The sequence below is a fragment of the Grampus griseus genome (assembly GCF_964374135.1).
Source record: "Grampus griseus genome assembly, chromosome: 3".
Taxonomy (NCBI): domain Eukaryota; kingdom Metazoa; phylum Chordata; class Mammalia; order Artiodactyla; family Delphinidae; genus Grampus; species Grampus griseus.
Window position 1 is genome coordinate 129,549,263 of NC_139019.1, and position 21,552 is coordinate 129,570,814.

At 44.9% G+C, this 21,552-nt stretch overlaps 1 protein-coding gene across 1 annotated transcript in view; it reads left to right on the plus strand.

Moving 5' to 3' along the window:
- Window positions 1–21,552, plus strand: part of GALNT10 (polypeptide N-acetylgalactosaminyltransferase 10) — a gene marked incomplete at both ends in the record, with an annotated part of 222,361 nt that overhangs the window by 96,065 nt on the left and 104,744 nt on the right. Inside the window, 2 exons of the mRNA XM_082652167.1 lie at window positions 15,627–15,729; window positions 18,343–18,481. Coding sequence (XP_082508293.1) covers window positions 15,627–15,729; window positions 18,343–18,481 — 242 coding nt within the window. The remainder of the gene's footprint in view (window positions 1–15,626; window positions 15,730–18,342; window positions 18,482–21,552) is intronic.

A 21,552-nucleotide genomic window follows, 5' to 3' on the forward strand; every position in this document is an offset into this window, starting at 1 on the left:
CATGGGTTCCCGAGGATATTAATCATTCTCTAGCTGAAGGGGGTGGTGGTGGGAACTTCTCATCAGATAAATTTGTGAAATACTGGATTAAACAGTGAGGCAGCTTTCCTTTTTGTGAGACTTCACAGAGCCTTTAATATGTTAATATACATCTAATGTATCTCCAAGAGAGCATTAGAATATGTAAGGTTTGAAAATTGGAAGGATTACTTTTTGTGGGTGAGGCAGGGCAGGGGTGCAGAGAGGAGGGAGGTATAACTTTTTTTATTGTGGTAATACATAACATAATATTTATCATTTTAACCGTTCAGAAGGGTACAATTCAGGGGCATTAAGTAGATTCACAGCACTGTGTAACCATTACAACTACGCCCAAAACTTTGTCATCATCCCCAACAATGACTCCATTTACACAATAACTCCCCCTTCCCACCCCCCACCATTACCTCTCTTCTGCTTTCTGTCTCTGTGAGTTTGCCTATTCTAGGTCTCTCTGTTGACTAAAACAAAACAAAAAAAAAACCACAACGTGAGAGTTGTGAGTTAAGTTTTATCTGGGGTAAAATAAGGACTATATAGCCTGGGAGATAGCATTTCAGGTTGCTCCGAGAAACTGCTCCAAAGAGGTTGGCGGGGTGGGGGTGGGGGGAGTCAGTATATATGTGATTTGGGTGAAGGGGGTACATGCAATCAAGCACACACGTTTGCAGAAGGTAGCGCTGGTCACGAGGAGCAGATGTCTCCATTAATTATTTTAGTGCTATTCTAGATACAAGGAGATGCAAGAATTAGGCTCGTAAAGTCTTCTCCTGAAAATATCTACCTGAAGACCCATTCTGCCATTTTTTCCCAGAGCACCAAGTGCCTCACTCCTGATCTCCACCCTGAACCGCTTTCAGGGTGTGTTGGAGGTCAGTGGCTGCAGTGGCTGGGGACTTCATCTTTGTAGAGGCAGATGGCAAGTGCCAATTTTTAGTTGGCATCTCATATAAGTGGAATCATATGTGTCCTTCTATGTCTGGCTTATTTCACTCAGCATAATATTTTTGATGTCCCTCCTTGTTGTAGCATATTTCAAAATGTTATTCTTTTTCTGGCTGAATAATAACTATTCCATTGTATGTATGTGCCGCATTTTGTTTAATCCTTTTATCTGTTGAGGGACACGAGTTATTTCTACCTTTTGATTGTTATGAACAGTGCTGTTGTGAATGTTGGCATAACAAATATCTGTTTGAGTCCCTACTTTCAGTTCTTTCGGATACATACCTAGGAGTGGTATTGTTAGGTCATATGATACTTCTACGTTTAAACTTTTGAGAAATCACAAAACTCTTCCACAGGGGCTGCACCATTTTACATTTCCACTAGCAATGCATGAGCGTTCCAGTTTCTTTGCCAACACTTGTTATTTTCCATTTTTTAAATTATGGCTGTCCTGGTAGGTGTAAAGTGATATCTCCTTGTGGTTTTGACTTGCGTTTCCCTAATAACTAATGATGTTGAGCTGTAAGAGTCCTTTATGCATTCTGAATATAAGTCCTTTATCAAATGCCTGTTTTGCAAATATATTCTCCCAGCCCATGGCTGGCCCTTTGAAGAACAAAGGCTTTTAATGGCAATGGATTCCAACCTACCCATATTTTACACTTTTTGTGTACTATTTGAGAAACCTTTGCCTAAACTTAGGTCACTAAAATTTGCTCACATATTTTCTTCTACAAATATTATAGTTTGGCTCTTACGTTTAGGTCTGTTACCCATTTTGAGTTAATTTTTGTGTATGCTGTGAGGTGTAAGGGTTGAGGTTTATTTTTTGGCACGTGATACCTAATTTTTTGACACCATTTGTTGATAAGAGCATCCTTTCCCCATTGCATTTCCTTAGCACCTTTGCTCATAATCAGCTGATTATATACCTGGACTCTCCACCCCATTCCCATTGATCACATGTCTTCCCTTGCTCTAGTTGCACACTCTCTTGGTCACCGTAGCCCTTGAGCAGGCCTTGCAATTAGGACGTATTAAGTTCTCCAACTTCGTTCCTCTTTTTCTAAATTGTTTTGGCATATTCTTCTAGATCCCTTGCATGTTAGTTTTACAAAGATTGCATTGAGTCTCTAGATCAATTTTGAGAAGATTGCCATCTTAACGATATCAGGTCTTCTGATCCATAAACATGATATATGTCTCTATTTATTTAGATCCTTGATTTCTCTCAGCAGTGTTTTGTAGTTTTCAGTGGCTAGGTCTTGCATAGTTTCGTTAAATTTATCCCTTCAGTATTTAGAATTTTTGATGCCATTGTAAATGATATTTTTATTTCCATTTCCAACATTTCGTTGCTGATATTTAGAAATACAATTGATTTTCATGTGACCACTTTGTATCCTGTGACATTGCTGAACTCACTAGTTCTACTAGTGCTTTTGTAGATTCCTTAGGATTTTTTAATGTAGATAATCATGTCATGGACAGACATTGTTTGACATCCATTCTGCAGTCAAAAAATGGGACCTAGAAAGACAGGGGACCTGTCTGCTGCTGACTGTTCATAAATGCAGAGACAGGAGTTTGAAACCTGGATCTTCTGGATCCTCCTTCAGGGTCCTCTCCACCACACCCAAGTTGCTTCTCAGGATTTCAGGCCTCAAGAAAAGAAGCCTATATCAGCTAAGATTAGATTTGAATGGCTTAAACACAAAAGAAGTTTATTTTTCTCTCACTTAAAAGTCTGGAGGTTTGCATCCCAGGGCTGGTATGACAGTTCTGCTTCATAAAATCCTCAGGAACCTAGGCTTCTTCCCACAAGTAGCTTCACCATCCCTAGGCCATGGACCTCCATCTCGTGATCCAATATGGTGGCATTTGCATTCTAGACAGCAAGATAGAAGGAGTAAAGAAGGAAACGGTGCACACCAGTGATGTCTTCAGGTAGGTTCCGTGGACTGCCACACAACACCTGCACCCACATCTCTTTGGATAGAACCCAGTTGGGCCACACCTAGCTGCAAGGATGTCTGGGAAATATCATCTTTATTCTGAAAAGTCATATTACCAGCTGAAATTTCTGTTACTGTGGAAGAAAAAGAGAACAGCTGCTGGGGGATAAACAGCAATGTCTGCCACAACCTAAAGGGTAGGAATCCAGAAAGGAAACAACTTGAAAATTGTTGACGAAAAATTAATCAGTCGATCTAAGAAAGAATTGGAAAATTTTTTTCGAGCCAAATTTGAGGATTATAACCAGGAAGAGCATCTCAGAAAGCTCTGAGAACTGTTCTGCCAGTTAGAAATCAAGGCACAGTTATATAACTTTTCTGAGACAGAGGGCTGTGTATCAAATGTATTATTGACAGTTTACATAATCTAGATCTAAGCGTCATCCTGGTGGGTTGTGTGACCCCCCCCCCCCCCCCCCCGGTACAAAATCAGGAAGGAATGTTATCTTTTAAGGAGTTGTCTTGTTGATAGTAGAAGAATGTTGCTCTTTATGGTTGAGCAGGTGTTCCTGCAGATGGGGGAGGTTTGGTCGATGCACAATGAAGATACACAATGCACAATGCAGATACACAATACACAGTGTGGGGAGAGGGGAGGCCAAAGGGCAGAGAAGACTTTTTATGTTTAAATTTGTCTTGTCTTGCTATAAAATATGAATTGTATTTCACAAAATGAAAGGAGGAAAAAGGTGGCAGAGTTCAAAGTTGGTTGCATCTTTTACAGATCGTTTTAGGATCAGGTGAGCCAGCTCTCTTTAGTTTTTATAGCCCGTTAAGTTGACCTGAAACCATTTAGTCAGAGGATAAAGTTAATCCTCAGAACCCCTTATGGTATTATATCCTTGTGACTATATTAGACATGTCTAATCATGGATGACCTTCTTTCATCTAGAAAAGATAAAAGATGTCTCCTCATTCATTTGGTCAACAAAAATTGCTATCTCCTACCCTCATGGACCTCACAGTTTAAGGAGAGATAGGCAGTAATGAAATAAGCACCTGAATGAATGTGAAATCACAAAGGAGCCATAAGGATGCTACAGGGGCACACTCAGGGGCTGTGATCTAGTCAGGGAGGTCAGGGAAGGTTTGCCTGAGGGTTTGGATTCATTTCTGCAGGAGAGGCTACTTTCATAGCAGAGTGGTGTATTCTGAGGAAACCATCCTTTGTGCCATTGTGGTTACAGCTTATGAATCCTGCCTGGGGCACTGTACGAGTAAGAGATCGTTATTTAAGAACAAGGATGCCAGAGTGAGAGTAGGATGGGGGTAGGGGAGGTGGGAGGTGGGGGAACTGCTCAGGGACCTTGAGAGAGTCCTTTGTGGCTTACACCCCAGGAGAAATGGAGAAGAGGAAAGGATTTCAGAGGTTCCATGATGGCAGGTCGAGGAGGCCAGGATCATAGTCCAGTCAGAGACTTTCCTTGGGGGCCAGGAAGGAGCCCAAAGAATTTTGGGAGCCCAGAAGGAATTTTCTAATAACTGGAGTCACCTGTATGGAGGAAGAGAGCTTCCCATTCTCTAAGCACCCAAGCCAGGCTCAGGGACCATCCATGTGCCGTAACAAAGAAAGGGTTACTGGGTCCAGTGGACCATCAGAGGAGGTAGCATCTAACCTCCCGCTCAGCGTCTAGATTCTGTGACTCCGAGACCTGGAACAGGGGAAGGTCCTAACAGTTGTGGTTGAGGGGAGGCCAGTACCAGAGGAGAGGCCAGCCATCTGTCACTTTCTGCTTCTCCATTTCCTCCTGCTTGGGGAACCTTTGCGAGCAGCAAGAGAGCCTGAAGCAATCAACCAGCAGACTGCAACCTACCAGGTGTACTTGGGAATTCACTCTTCCAGCTTAAGGCAGGCGTGGTAGATGGGTCCCGTCCTCTGGCCAACACTGGTTAACTGGTAAGGGCCACTTGGAGCACAGTGTTGAGAAGGATTCTTGGAGTCTGGGACCCATAAGGAAAAGTATTACAATAGGTTGGTGATGCCTGGCTTTATTCTAGTGTGATTGTGAGGAAGAAATGGGATGATATATGTAAAAAATGCTTTGTAAATTGCAAAGTGCTATCGAAATAATAACTAGTCATGGTAGCTATGATTTTAAGTGCTTCCTAAATACCAAACACTGCTAAGAGCTTTACTTCTCACAATAACCTTTATGTTAGATACTGTTAATATCCTGCCTTTTACAATCGAGGAACCACGGCTTGGAAGAACAGTGTAATTCGCCTAAGGTCGCACAGCTAGTGAGTGTAGAACCGTGACACAAGCCTGGGTGTTTCTGACTCCAAAGCAAGTGCTTTTATAGACTTTGTTTTGCTGTCTTCAGAATGTAGGGGATTATAACTGTAATTATTACTATTAATAGAGCAACTATTCTGTTACATGGGGGCTCAGCCCTAATTCCCCAGCTAAGGGGATGTGTTTGCAGCCGTTTTTTGGTTCCTGGAAAGGTTTGAACTTGCCTTCTGCTCAGCTTACCAATTCTGCCTGCCTTTCTCCTGACCCATCCGCATCCGCTCTGCAGAGCAATGTAATGACCCTCTGTTAATGCTCCGTTCGCCGAGCGTCTGAGAAGAGCACTTTTTATCAGGCTGCTTGCGGTGGTTCAAGACTCCTCGTGAACAAGGCACAGAAGGATGATTCACTTCTGCAAGTCGTGCTTTCCTGAGAGCCGACTGTGCTCCCCAAATCTTTCCAGGCACGGAGATGTGGGGAGCAGCGGGCCGACGTGTGGTAGGAACTCCTAGCTGTGATGATTACACGCATGGGGTGGTTGGCAGTTTGCAGAACACTTTCATATCGATTTTCTCTCCAGGCCTCAGTTTTGTCATCTACAAAGTGGATGTAATGACAATAATGATATAGTAAAGTCTCATCTTTCGAAAGGGTTAGGTTATAATAAACTTACCACTTAAGGTGAAAATAACGTAAAATCAGAATCACCCTTGACAATCACCCATGGAATATAAAGACAAACCACCTCTCAAAAGCCCAACTGAGGCAGTTTTTCCTCCAGCATTAAAACTGATGACTGTTTCTCTGGTTGAAGTCCTCACGATGCCTTCTGAGGTAATGAAAATACTTACCTTCCAAGAGTAGGCTTCCTCGGCACCAAAGCGCTCACAGTACCACAGGCCAGAGGGAACTAGGCCCCTGGGGACATCATCCAGGGTACAGGCTCGCTGAGTGTGGGGACAGGAGGATCACCAGCCTCCCTAGTTAGGATTTCTTTCTCTTTCTTTTGGACCATGTGTCACTGAATTCCTGAAGCTTTAACTATATATATGATACAGTTCTATTAGGTCTGATTTCCTGACTTGCTGTCTATGAACAGGATTAAAACTTGAAAATAACGTGTAATGAAGCGAACACCAGGCTGGGTGAGGGGAGATCTGGGCTCAGGCCCCAGGTCAGCCCCACCTGCATCCATGCCATCTTGGGCCTATGGACCTTCAAGATGAACTTATCACCCAAGTGTCCAAGTCCTGAGGCTGCATTTCTTGACTGCAGACTTGCAGGACCCTCGTGACTCTATTTAAAATAAAAAATGTTTATGTCCATCCCAGCTTCTACCTTCCTGCCTAAACTGGCGTCATCTCTGCCTATACCACTGTGATGATAGCCTCCTCCCTGTGTTCCACCCTTCCTCTTGGCCTCCTAATCCTTTCGCCAGTAGCTATAAGAGAGCTTTCCAAGTGCAATCTGATCTTGCCACTTCCTTCTATAAAATACTTCGTTTCCAAATGCTTCTGGGGAAAGACAAAATTCTCATCCCTGCCCACCTCTCATCCCCACCAGGCTTCCCCTCCTTCTCTGTGCAACACACACCCTGCTCTTCTTTTAGTCCCTCTGGTTTCATATTTGCCCAGCCAAATATGGGCCTTTGCACATCCTCACTTCACCCTCTGTCTGAAATGCTCTGTTCTCCTCTCTCTGCTGAGTTTATTCTAATCATACTCCATCCATTTCCTCAGGGAAGGCTTTCCTGACTTTTCTGTCTGGATAAGACCCTGCTGATCTGATCTGAAAGAAAGGGACCCTCTTTGCACCATGTTATCCTTCTTTTCTGCACAGGCCACTGTAACTATTTAAATTTATTTGTGGTTCTGGATTAAAGTCTATATTCCCTTCTGCCACACACACTACTATAAGCTCTATGAGAGCAGGGCCCTTATCTGTCTTGCTCACCAGTGTATTCTTTATACCTAGCACAGGGCCTGGCATGTGCTTGTATTCATTAAACATGTACGTGGATGGGTGAGACACCCAAATGAACATTGTCAAATGATCAGTGTTGTTGTTGTTTTGTTTGTTTTTCCAGTGATAAACCCTTTGGAAACTTCCTCTGAAGAAAATGGTACAAGTTGCAATCATTCTTTTAGAATGAAAGAGAAAAGTGACTGAAGGCTCCATTTGCCCTTTAGATAGTAGGTATTACAAACATCTTGGCTCTTTTTCTCTCTCTGTTTAAAAAGTCTTTTAATGAGCTTTCACACTGTATGTAGCAAATGACCTTTTCTAGAGCCATCTGTACAAAACAAAAGGGTGAATTGGACTAGTGGGTTGCTTCTGCCCTTGGAAGCACAGCGTCAGCCTTTTTAAACAAGGGTTCCTATTTGTGAATGACCTTACCCTCTTAGGGAAGAGATTTCAGATGCCAACATCCTGGTGTTGAGACCACAGGGTTATTGGAGCGAGGAAAATTGACACGCCTGATTACTGGGTGGAACGGCAGGACTTGCCTGACGTGGGCCCGGCCGACTTCGTCAGTCTTGTGGTTGCTGGGTTATAGTGTCTCTGTCCATTCATAAACAGTGCCCTTTAGGGGCAATTGTTTTCTCATACTGCTTGGTCCTGGTTGTATTGGAAGGTAGGTTTTCTCAGAACAGCGGCCTGCCAGGTGAGGGCTGGGCTTAGGTCAGCTCATTTCAGTCTGACTTCTGGAATGGTGGAGAGTGAGCCTCAGCCTACAATGAGGGTACATTGCTTCTGAATGAAAACAAAATCGTGTTTCTCTCTGCATCTATCCCAGGAAGAGGGGGACTCTGAGATTAATTACAGGTGGATAGGTAGTAACATTTTGTTCTTGGACCTCTACTGCAGCCTGTTCCTTGCTCAAAGACCTTTTGTGGCTCCCACCTGCCAAACAGCTCAAATGTAAGGCCCTCAGATTCTGGTCCAGACTTCCTGGCCTCCTTGTTCCTGACTCTCTGTTGCATCCCGCTCACCCCAGCCAAATCAGTCTCCTTGCCACCAAGGAAACAGGTCCCTTACTTTCTAACCTCCATCTCTTTGCACATGCTTCCCCTCCAACTGGGCTCCATCCCCCCGTGGCTACCAGTCAAAATCCTACCCATCCTTTCAGGCAGCTGTCAAAGACCTTGCTTCTGCAGGAATTTTTCCCTGATGGTCTTAAGTAGAATTTAACCTTTGGCTCTTATAAATACCTTTAGAATTCATCTGTACAACTTTCAAGGCACACACAGTGTTGTGTGTTTTTTCCTTTCTTATATCCATGCTGTTTGTTGAGGCTAAGAATTATCTTATTTTTCTTTATTTCCTCCACAGCTCTTTGGACATAGTAGGTCCTTAATTCCTCAGTGGAATCATCCTCTTTTATGAGGTGAATGAAGAAATAAAACAATTCAGCTTATGTCCTCAGAACTCATGAAGAAAGTACATTTATCAGTTGTCCAAACTCCCTTGCTTAAATTAAAGTAACTTTATGCTTTTGGCTAAATTAAGTCCTCCCTGGCCCTCTTTGAAGGATAACCTTGAAGACAGCCTTGAAGAGAATGCTTTGCTGTGTTGTCTCTGTGTGTGAGTGTGTGTGTATGAAGGTTATTAGAATAATCTACTTAGCAGATAAACAAATGTTTGGAATTACATGGAGTCATTTAAGCCTCAAAGCAAAACCATTCCAGCGCCTTTGTAGGGTTATTTGACAGGAGGGTTGGGGGCAGGGAAGCTATCCTAAAATTTGCAGCAGAATCTAATCCGTTATAGTCCTCGGACCCTGGATGAAGCAGATGCCCTGCTCAGTTATCCTTTCCGCATTGCCGTTTTTGAACATACAGCCCTTTTTCCATTGTTTTGAAGACACTAGACAGCTCAGCCAGAGACACAAGTGTCCTCTCTGAGCGGTAGTTGCCGAGTCGGCAGCGCTGGGATTAGAGTATGTGCTTTAACAGACCTTTCTCCTTGGGCAGAATACAGTTGGCTCACTTCGCCACCTTTCTTCCTTCCCTCCAAAGGATGCCAGGCACGCTAAATAGTGATTAAACAAAAGATTAAAATTCCATTTGTTTGTGTGTGTGTGTGTGTCTAAACACTAATTGATTCTTTCAGTGGAATGTTAAGTAAAAGCATGCAGATACCAGAAGCAGTTATTTAGAGCAGCCAGTCAGAATCCATTTCCAATTTACTGTTTAATGTGATTTCCACCATCATTCTGCCAGCCTTCTCCCTACACTCTCCCTCACCTCCCTTGCCCTGTGCTCCTTTCCAGCCTCTCTGCTTCCTGTAGCAAAAGGACATCTGGGAACAGAGGGAAAGGAAAGTAGCAGAAGATGGTTGCTGAAGGAAAATAATCACGGCTTTTATAGACAAATCTGTGAGTCTGCAGAATTAAAGAAACTTAAAATTACCTCTGGATTGAAACCCAGACATGCTTTTTTGCATAACATGAAGTGATTGCCATTGCATAAGAATTGCTGTCTTTTGAGAAGCATTGTTCATGTTTTTCTTGTTGCGAAAGGTCTGTGGCATTTGTTTCTGTCGTACAATGCCACTATTAACTAAGGACTTTCTTCTTTCCTCAAGAACAGCGAATTTCCATGTGGGCACATAACCTGCTGTTAATGAGGAAACTCTCTAAATCCTGTTACCAGCAATAGCCGGTTGAATTGGCTCAGGTGTTCAATAGGTCCTTCTGCAGGGCTCCCAGTTTTATTATTAGATTCCCATCTCTCTCCTTTTCCCCCAAACATGACCATCACATACACCAGATCATAATCCTTCTCCAAAAATAACGTATTAATAGTTGCACTCCTTTACCGAAGGGGCCTAACTTTGTGCCAGACACTGAGCTTGATGCGTTGTATAGAGGAGTTCAGTTCATCCCCTCAGGTGCAGGTTAACCTGCAGGTTATTCTGATAGTTTTCCCTATTTATCAGTCAAGGAAACTGGGGTCCACCTGCCCAGGAAGTAAAACCTAAGTTTTTCCGTCTCTGGAATCAGAATGCTCTGAATCATCCAACTAGACTTCCTGCTCCATTAATGAGCCATCATTCATTCAGTCATTCACCTGGTATTTACTAAGGGCCTAAGGTATTGACCTAGGAATACAAAGTGACAGCTCAAAACAGATGTGCCCCTGCCTTCAAGGAGCTCACAGTCTAACCCAGGGAGAGAACAGCCAGATCTGGTTTGGTCTTTGGGGCTGACAAACTATGGGATTTTGGGCAAGTCTCTTCTACTCTGTTAGCTGCAGATTTCGTATCTGCAAGCGAGACAGCTGGATTTTGGCAAGTGGTTTTCCACCTTTATTGTGAATCACATGGGGAATGTGTTTAAAGACATCTTCCTGGCCTCCTACGCCCAGATATGTTGATTTCATAGGTTCAGGGTGGGGTCCAGGCATTTGTATCTATGATGAGAGCTCAGGTCTCCCAAGAACCATCCTTTGAGAGAGACTGATCTGGCTATAAAGCCATTAGTATCTACAAGGGATCTGTGTTGTCATGCCTGTATCCCCAGTGCCTGGCACAGAGTAGATCTCGATAAATATTTGGCAATAGCTGGAATGATGTATCTGTGGGGCTTCCATGGGTGGATGTCAGAGACTCCTGATCAAAATTTTCATAAAGGTTTCTGGATAGGATTCTAAGGGCCCTTTGGGCTCTGAATGCTCAGTGGTTTTAGTATCAAAACCAACTCCTTTTCTGACCAAAAGCTCAGACCTATTATTGGAAATCTTTTTAACTTGTATAGTAAAATTTGAGTCCTGTATCAAGGTGATTTGATGAGATGTCAATTTACAGTAGATTCTTAAAATCCTAAAGGAGTTGGTACCCACATTGATGTGTAAACTCTGAAAATGCTCCCGATAACACAGTTTGTGATTTTTCTTGGTTGATCTGAAAGTACCTTTTGGGCAGGTAGTGCTGTCTCTATTTTCCAGGTAGGAAAATCGAGGTGCCTGTGACTCTTGTAGCTTGTCCAAGACCACACTACAAGGGCTCTCTCCACTAAAACCCAGCGTGGGAGTCAAAGAACATAGCTCTTATTCTCTGGCCTGCTTATGTGGCCTTGGTTGGGTAGCTTGGCCTCTTTGGACATCAGTTTCCCCACCTGTAAGATAGGAGACAGGTGGACTAATTGTTTCTGAGCAGCTGCGTAGCTTGGTTATTTGAGGACCCCCCCAGTGACATGTTTAGACATGCAGAAGTCCCTATGGCAGCAAGCTCCGAAGTCCTCTTAGTTTAGGGAGGGAATAAGATCTACTGAGACCACCTAAAACAGGCCACCTCTGCAGATCATTCCAGAGGGACATGCGTCATTAAGGCAAAGGCAATGAGGTGGTAGAAGCTGTTAAGTGTGAAACTCCCAGAACTTTGGAATCTTAATTCTCTACCCTGTTGGTTCAGCAATTCACTGTTCATTCAAGGGAGTTTACCTCTATGCGGTCACAACTGTGGGATTCAACCCCGTGCCCTGTTCCCAGCAGTGTGAGAAGACTTTCACAAACATATGGAGGAAACAGTGTCCTTTCTGGACTCCTAGACTCTTGAAATGTCCTTGTAAATGTCGCCTCACCCTTGCTACTCAAAGTGTTTTTCGCACATCAGCAGCATCAGCCATCCCCTGGGAGCTTTTCAGAAATGCAGAGTCTTAGGCCCAGCCCCAGACCTCCTATGTCAGAATCCATGTTTAACAAGATCCCCATGTGATTGTACTGCACAGGAAAGTTCGAGAAGCGCTAGCCCTAACCCCACACTTGAGTCCCCTCCTTCATATCCTGATGAACAGGAGAGCATCCTATTCCTGGCCTCCTCTAGCTTCTTCCAAGTGCCCCTGTTTCACCCTAATACCAGTCCAACTTTTAGAATTTCTTCTCTATCTTAAACTAATCCCTCAATCATTCAGTAAGTTCTGCCCTTGGCACTCACGCTAGCCTCAGGGCCTCAGAGAACAAGACAGATGCTCCTGTGTCCCCCACAGCTTCCCATCTCCCAGTCCTCCTACAACACAGTTTCTAATCTTCCTCATACATACCTGTATGTGGCAGCCTGTTGCAAACTCCCTGGGGCCAGGAAAGTAAGACAAGTGAGAGATGAGAGCCAGGTGAAATGCAGTAAGGAGTGGCGGGGGACTGTGGCAAAGTGGAGAGCCATGTGCTGGCCCAGCTCGGTCAGAGCACTGACGTGTCTTTTGAGTTTTCAGGAGAAGCCAATGAATCTTGATAAAACAATAAGAAATCCCTCCATTTTTTTCATGCTGGCAGTTAAAAAAAAAAAAAAAGATCCTCAGAAGCCAGCAGATTGTGTTTGCCAGTGATCACATCTAAGGTTTTTGTGACCATTGATGATGAATATCTGCCCGGCTTGGATACAATAGCCCAGGTGTAGCCTGACCAGCACAGAGGAGGCAGGATTATGGCCTCCTTCGTTCTAGACCAGTAGTTCTCAAACGGGAGTGTGCATCACAATCTCTTGGAGGACTTATTAAAACCCAGATTGCCAGGCCCCACCCCCAGAGTTGCTGCTGCTACTTCCTGGGCAGGGCTCGGGAATCTGCATTTCTAACAAGTTCCCAACCGGTGTGGATGCTCCTGGTTCACGTTTTGAGAACCACTTTAGATTGGTTCCTTCCATTAAGGCAGCCGCGCTTTGCAGAACCTCTTTAGGTCCACCAGTGACCTAACGTCGTCAGTGGAAGTTCCCAGTCTTTGTGTAGCAGAAGAGGGAGAAGGAATTGGGAGGGAGGGCTGGAGGAAAGATTGCTCACCAGCTCTTGACCGACCAATCCTGACATCTAGAGGTAGAATACTTACTTCGGGTAGGTCCCTGACCCATTCCAAGATTCAGTTTCCCTGTTTGTGAAATAGGGCAGTGTCCTCAGCTCAGTTTCCAAGTATATGTGTTCACTTGTTTGGAGACTTGATTGTCAGTTTGTTTTTAGCAGAGGTCCTTTTAAAAATGAAATCCCACATAGAACTCCGGTATAAAAAACAGACAGATGCATTGTGGGTCTGATTGAAGGAGGGGAGTCAAGCTGTTACTCTCAGCCTCCACCTTCCCAAGGCAGCACTGAAGGGTCTCCTGTAGAAATGTAGCTCACCACAGTTGAAACCTGCTGAAGGAACTTCCAGCTCAGCTCCTGTGATTTCTAAGCCCCCGAGAACTGTTTGCAGGCACATGGCCTTTGTTTTTGGAGTTTTCTTTCCCTCTCTGACCACAACATCTGGCAGGCCCACTTTCAGAGTTTTCTTCTTGCAACTCAGAGGGGTCTGTAGGAGAGGGAATGCCAAGGATTGTCATTATCATTAGAGCCGTTGTGGAAAATCTGCTAACGCGAGAATCAGCCAGAGCCTTAATAAACAGGCGTGGGGATGGTTTTATTCCAGTGGCTTCTTGTTAGTGCTAATGTTCCAGCACACCACGCATTCAGGGCTTAGTTAATTATATAAGAAATAGGACTAGTGGATTCTGCATGCCACAGTGACGAGAACAGGTGTCTGGGGTTTTTAATGGGCAAGGTGAGGTGGAAAGCTGTTCTCATGTAGGTGAACACAGGTATTTAAACAGCCGTGTGGAGCAGTGTTACCTTGGGAAGACTCTTACTGAGCCCTGGGGCCAAGTCCTTAGACTCGACTCTTGGCGTGGGAAAGCATCTGACACCTTCTGATGACCCCAGACACTGGAATGCGGCCTCCTTTAATTAGGGGAACTGCTTCCTAATTGGCCCACCAGCATGGAATCACCTTCCGGAACACAAAATAAATGCCTTCCTCTCCCAGCCCCTGGCGACTATATATTCCTGTTTTCTTTCAGCCATCTAAGTGCTTGTTCAGACCTTCCACACACACTTGACAACTGTTCCCCCTCTTTGGGACTGGGCCTTCTTTGGGACTGCAGAGATGACCAAGACCCGACTTCTCTTCCTGTGCTCTGTGCTCCTCGGGCCCAGCCCAGCCCTGCCGTGCTCCACCTGCACCTGGAAGGCTATGCCCAGGCGACGTGCTCTGCCTGCCTCTCATTTCGCTTATCTGAAGCCCAATCCAAAGGCACCCATGTCCATAAAACCTTCCCCAGTTCTCCCAGGCAGAAGCGAAGTCCCCTAGCACTTTCTCCAGACCTCTCGCCCAAAATTCACTGCTTCTGCCCTGTCTAGTATGGAGCCGCTAGCCACCTATGGCTCTTGAGCACTTGGAATGAGGCTGAATGGAGATGAACACAAGTGTGAAATACACACACTGGATTTTGAAGACTTAGTCCAAAAAAAAAAAAAGAATGTAGAATGCCTCAACACTTTTTTCCACTGTGTGTTGAAATGATACTACTTTAGATGGAGTATATGGAGCTAAATGAAATGTATCATCAAAACTCACTTCACCTTTTTTTTTTTTAATTTGGTTGTGCCGGGTCTTGGTTGCAGCACGTGGGATCTTTAGTTTCTTCATGCGGGATCTAGTTCCCTGACCAGGAATCAAACCCGGGCCCCCTGCATTGGGAGTATGGAGTCTTTTTTTTTTTTTTTTTTTTTTTTGCGGTGCGCGGGCCTCTCACTGCTGTGGCCTCTCCCGTTGCGGAGCACAGGCTCAGGATGTGCAGGTTCAGCGGCCACGGCTCATGGGCCCAGCCGCTCCGCGGCATGTGGGATCTTCCTGCACCGGGGCACGAACCCGCGTCCTCTGCATCGGCAGGCGGACTCTCAACCACTGCGCCACCAGGGAAGCCCTGGAGCATGGAGTCTTAACCACTGGACCACCAGGGAAGTCCCTCACTTCACCTGTTTCTAAAAACATTTTTAGGGCTTCCCTGGTGGCGCAGTGGTTGAGAGTCTGCCTGCCGATGCAGGGGACACAGGTTTGTGCCCCGGTCCAGGAGGATCCCACATGCCGCGGAGCGGCTGGGCCCGTGAGCCATGGCCGCTGAGCCTGCGCGTCCGGAGCCTGTGCTCTGCCACGGGAGAGGCCACAACAGTGAGAGGCCCGCATACTGCCAAAAAAAAAAAAAAAAATTTTTTTTAAATGTGAATACTAGAAAATGTAAAGTTACATATGCAGCTCACCTAGGTGGCTCATGTTATATTTCTGTTGGACAGCATCACACCTACCTCTTTCTCTCTTCCATGAAAGGAATGTCTGTCCATCTGTTTTCTCTGCCACGGGTTTGTAAGTTCCAGGAGGATGGACACTGTGTGTCATCTTTCTGAACTTTGCACACCTGGCTGGCACGGAGCAGGACTAACAAAGCTATACTGAGGATATTAATAAATGAACCAATGATGACAGACATTCAATCAATACTGAAAGCTCCCTTAGGCAGTGTAATTTCTGGGTCTCTGTTATTAAACTTACTTCCCCTTTTCTTCTATCTCACAGTTTTTGTCTTTTTTTAAGGGCTCACACAATCAGCAAAAGAAGACCTTTTTCTTGGGAGATGGGCAGAAGCTGAAGGACTGGCACGACAAAGAAGCCATCAAGAGGGATGCTCAGCGTGTAGGTACGAGAGCAGAGCATCCTTGGACGGTCCCCTGGAGAGTGTTTGTGCACGCGCATGTGTATGTGTGTGCGCGAATGTGTGTGTTTAACAGGGGTATCTGGACCTCCTGTTGACTCCCTGTCCGTTTGCCGTCATCCTTCCCCTGGTTCCTGGGATCCCCCGCTTCACCTGTTAGCTGACCCCTTTCTCCACTCACACCACCAGATCCACTGCCTTCGCGACTTTGCCCTGCTACCTCTATGGTGATAGAAAATGTCTCCCTCCTCGAAGATATTTTACCACTAAAATGAGGAGCAGTAATCATAAGAGCCAACACTTATTGAGCGCGTATGGTGAACAAGGCCCAAGGTCCACACTTTTGTTGGTGAAACAACTCACGAACCTTTGTAGCACATTTGATGAGAAGGGACCTGGAGCTCAGAGAGGTGGGGTAATTTGCCTATAGTCACACAGTGAGAAAGAGGCAGGCTTGGGACTTGAACTCAGGTCTAGAGGGCTGAGTTGATCCCTACCCAGCACCATAGCCACAAGGTTGAATGAATCTAGTGGGCTTCAGCTGAAGTTTTCTTTGCCTAATTAGCCTTTGGAACTGTTCCTGTTACACTGCAGAGTTGGGAAGGGGTGGGGTGACTCGCCACATAATTTCTGTGGCGAGTCATCTCAAGAGAGCCTGGGCTAGGAGCCAGGAGAGCAGCTCAGATACCACCTACCAGCCATGTGACCATCAGATAAATTCCATCTCCTGGAGCCTCGGTTTCCCCCTCTGTCAGCGGGGCTCATGCTTCGTACTTTGATAACCTCAGGGTGTTGTTGTGAAGGTGACAAGCAAAGTACAATTTACAATACTGGAAAGCACCGTAGAAATATAAGGGATTGTATTTTATTCATTTTCATCTCAGGGGTACCCACCACTATTGATTTTTTTTTTTTTTTTTAATTATACTATGACAAAACCAGATGACAGTAAGGCTCTGAATAGAGCTGATGTAACAACTGATGGTCACGGAAAGCGAAGACAGGACATGCATTTTTCTATATGCCAGTGATTTAAAATGAAGGGGATTTAAAATGTTTTAAAATTTTTTTTTAATTTTAAACATTTAAAATGTTTCCTTAAGAAAGGAAACATTTGAAAAGAGCTAATTTTCCAGGCAGTTATACCGGAATTATTGGAACATTGGGCTAACTAGCCAGAAAAGAGTAAGCAGTGGCGACATTATTGAGAGTAATAATAACCCTTAATCATAACCCTCCTTAATCATCACATCGAACCTTCTCATCCCAGGGAATACAAAAGGCAAAACTCAAGACGTAGAAAGGCTAAAGGCGCTCCTGAGATGACACAGCTGGGAGCAGCAGGGCGGGCTTCAAACTCCACTCTGCCCAGCTCCAGGGCCTGAACTCTGAGTCACTCCCCTGCACTGCCTTCCCGAAGCTTCCCTCCCCGCCCGGACAGATGCTTCTGCTCTTCTTTTTCTGCCTATTACATTTGTGTCCCTTGCAGGATCTGTGCTGGGCACTGGCCAGCAGTGTCTTATCACAGAGCAATGCAAGTTACAGGTGGCGGAGTCCTCTCTCTCGTTGGGCTGGATTGGAGTAGACACTACCCCTGGGCTCCCCTCTTTGCTTGCACCTTCTCATCAAGCTGATGTCAACATTTACTTTGCAAAGTAAATGGGGTGTTGCTTAGTCCGTGGGCTGCAGAAGATGAGGTGATGTTGAATCAGCTGACTTTTATTACCCTTTCTTCCAGACCCTTGCCAATGGCAGATGCTTGGGCTATGCTTGCAGGGGTTGGGGGACATTCCCACGTACCATCTGCACCCTGGGAACCCAGAGAGTAATTTCCTAGAGCATCAGGGACTCTTTCCCCAGATGGATTGTAAAGAGAGAGGAAAACTGGTACTGGATCCACCCAAATCCATTGCTCAAAACAACACTTTTCAGGCAATCCAGGCCTAGGCTAGGCAAATCTTAATTTGTTTGCTGGCTTAAAAAAAAATCAAAACATCTTTTATCATTTGTGGCAATTTTGATTTATATATAAAGCTTGCCTTGCCTGGAGAGTAATCATAGTATTTCCTCACATGGTTAATAAGGTTCATAGTTTACAGAAAGCTTTCATGTATGCAACCTCTCATTTGACTTTCTCAGCGTGGTGTGGGTACCAGACAGGAACAAGCTACAGTTCAGAGAGGTAGTACTGGCCCAAGGTTGATCAGCTTATAGGCAAGTGACCTGGCCTCTTGTCCAGGTGATCAGACTTCAGGGTCAGGGATGTTTGGGGCTCCTGGCAGAGTGGGGGAAGCATGGGCTTTGGAGCCCAGAGACCTGGTTTTATAGCCTTTCTGCGTCCTGGTTTATCTGTCTATAGAATGAGGTCTCGTATGCCTACCCTGACAACTTTGCTGGGGACATTAGATGAGAACAGGTCTGAAGTGCATGATACGCCCATGGCTGAGTCTCATTCCCCTCACCTCTTTAGCCCTGCAAAATCTGGAGGAACACTGTATATCAAGTGTAAAGTTCTATCTTGGTGATTTAACCATATTTTTCATCTTCCCTTCCCCACTCCATTTAATTGGCAACACTGACTTTGCTCTTTGCTCCTAGGAAACGGAGAACAAGGGAGGCCCTTCCCCATGACCGATGCTGAAAGAGTGGATCAGGCATACCGAGAAAATGGATTTAACATTTACGTCAGTGATAAAGTCTCCCTGAATCGCTCTCTCCCTGATATTCGGCACCCAAAGTGAGTATAACATCTCTCATCTTCTGGGATCTAAGGATTTTGCCCTGGGCTCTTGTTGAGAATTAATTAAAGAAAAAGGTACATAAAGCACTGCTGGAGGAGATTTCCTCCTGTTACCCAGGGCCTTCGTGCACAGGTTCGTGTGATCAGATTCTCCTAGAATTTAGAACTGGTGTGGCCGAGGGACAATATTGTCTCTCCAAAAGAGCTGGTCTCCTTCCTCTTTTCAACCAGCGGAAACCATGACCTCTGTATTTCCTTTTTTGACTCTAGCCCACAGGGAAGTCCAGACCTCAATTTGCAAGACAGTTGCAGCAGCCATTTCAACCCTCCCTTTCTCCACCTTCTTTGTGTGACATTTTTATTTTTTTTAATCTTTATTTTAGCTATCCTGTGCACCTGTACATCTATATGTTGGTTATAAGCTATCTCAACTCACTTTGAGAGAGGACATATCATAATGATTATAAAGATAACAGTGGTAGCTAACATTCTTTGAACAGGTAGCGTGTGTCAGGCACTTCATTTGCATTGTCTCAGGTCCTTGTGATGTAGGTCCTGTGATGATGCCCATTTTTACAGATGAGGAAACTGAGGGTTAGAGGGGTATTATAACTCATGTAGGGCCACACTAAGAAGCTGAGCCAGTTCTTGAGCTACAGTTCAACCAAAAACTATACTCTGGATCTTAAGCCATCCTGCCTCCCCTTTTTAATAGGAGTACTGTAGTAGTCATGGTGATTTTCTAGCAGAGGGGTATCTCTTAAAGTTGCTGTGCATTAGAATCACCTGGAGGGCTGTTAGTTCGAACACAGGACCTTGAGCCTCACGCCAATAATCCCTGATTCAGTAGATCTGGGTCGGGGCCCAAGAACTTCATTACAAGTAAGCTCCCGCATGATGTTTGTGGGGTCACACTTTGGGAACCACTGCAAGCAGAAGATTTCAAAATTGTTTCTTCACGAAGGCAGTACTGAGTAGAAGTAGAGCATAAACTGTTTCGCTCAGGGACTAAGAAATTAGAAGCCGGGAAAAGATAATAAAAGCTAACACTTATTAGGTACTTACTGTATGCCAAGCATTATTCTAAGCCAGCTGTTCTCAGAGTGTGGTTCCCAGGCCAGCAACAGCAGCATCACCTAAGAGCTTGTTAGACATGCAAACTGCTGGATCTCAGCCCAGGTCTACTGAATCAAAAGCTCTGCACAGGGGCCCAGCCGTCCGTGTTTTAACAAGCCCTCCAGGGGATTCCAATGCAAAGCTGAAGTTTTATGTATACATTCTTTTTTAATATTCTTTTCCATTATGGTTTATCACAGGATATTGAATAGAGTTCCCTGTGCTCTACAGTAGGACCTTGTTGTTTATCCATTCTAAATGTAATAGTTTGCATCTACCAGCCCCAGAACCAAGGGTACTTTAAGTACATTAATTCAGCCAAACCTTCCAAAAACCCTATGAGATAGGTACCTTTATTATCACCATTTTACAGATAAGGAATTGAGGCCAAAAAAAAAAAAGTTAAATAGTTACCGTGAGATGATACAGCTGGTAAGAGGTGGCGCTAGAATTTACATGCAGGGAGTCTGACCTAGAATCCCTAAGTCATAAGGTCTTTCCACCTATAAGGACTCAGTTGGTAGAATGTAATAATAAAGAATCTCGACAGCATGTGTGGCTACTTACAAAACGCTTCCTGCCCGCTTAAATCTTTCAGTTCCTGTAATAGTACTTTGAGGTTGGCGTTTTTATTATCATCTCCACTTTGTAGATGAGGAAAGCACACAGCTAGGAATCCCCAGCCGGAAGGTGTGCTGCTTGCCCAGGACGGGGCCCAGTTCGCAAGGATTTCTTGCAGCGAGAGGAGGGAGCGAGGGCCTTGCAGGGCTTGCTCGGGCGTTTGCTCTTCGTTTCATGGTCTTCACTGTCAAGCCCGGGATTTTTTTCACCTAAGCCTGAGAATGTAGTTCAGATATTACTGATGTTGTTGGATTCAGAACCGTGACCCGACTTTGAGGGTCAGAAACTCAATTTGTATGTTTAGCCCCTCGCAGAGTTCAGAATTCTGCACTAATTTCATCTTTCTAAGTCTGGGAAAGAAGTTTCATCTGGGAGCATTATTCTCTTACCTCAGCTACTGCTCTGTGGTTCTGTAAGTTCTCAACTCTGGCTATACCTGGGGTGGTTTTAAAAAAATACAAAAGCTGGGCCCCTACCCCAGCCACTGGAGTCTGAATCTCTGGAGGGATAGCCTGGGTCTGAGGATCTTCTGAAATCTCAGAACGTGATTCTCGCATATAGCCAGGGTTGAGAACTGCTGGTGTGAAATAAGGAATATTTTTACAGTGAGAGAGAGATGCTTTCATCCATTCATTCATCTGTTCATCCAGTAAATGTATATTCATGGTCTTCTGTGTACCAAGCCCTGTGCTGAATACCAGGAACACAATGATAAATGAGCCATTATTGCTGCTTTGGGCAAGAGCAGGGGGTGGATGGCAGGAGCAGGTCATTACCCCACAGGTGAGAACCAGTGAGGGAGTAGGCACAGGGTGCTTTGGAACCCCAGGGGACACCCCCACCCGACACCAGCCTCTGCGGGAGAGGACTAAGCAAGACGGTGCTTTGCCTTAACAACTAAAGGGGCGAGTCTCCCAGCTGTTAGAGGGAGAGCAAGGGGCGGGGAACAAACCCTTTTGTCTCCCAGTGCAGTGCTCTCTCCCGACAGTCCAGAAGAAGAAAGGTCTTCATAATCAAGGAAGGCGTCCTTGGACCCACAGATAGGTCTGTGAATAGAATTCAGGAGGGTCTGTAAACTTGGATGAGAACAACATTGCATTTTTCTTTTCATGAACCTCTCACTGAAATCTGGTGTTCCCTTCAGTTATGACTGTAGACAACGAAGCACCTATGATATCTTCACCAAAAGAAATCATTTACTTTCCCATCACTTTACAGATATCTTGAAATGTCACAGATACTTATCACTGCTTTGGAATAAAGGTAGTTTTTAGAACTTCCACTAGATCTTGTCATTTAATGTGTTAATGAAGAAGCACATTTATGACTCT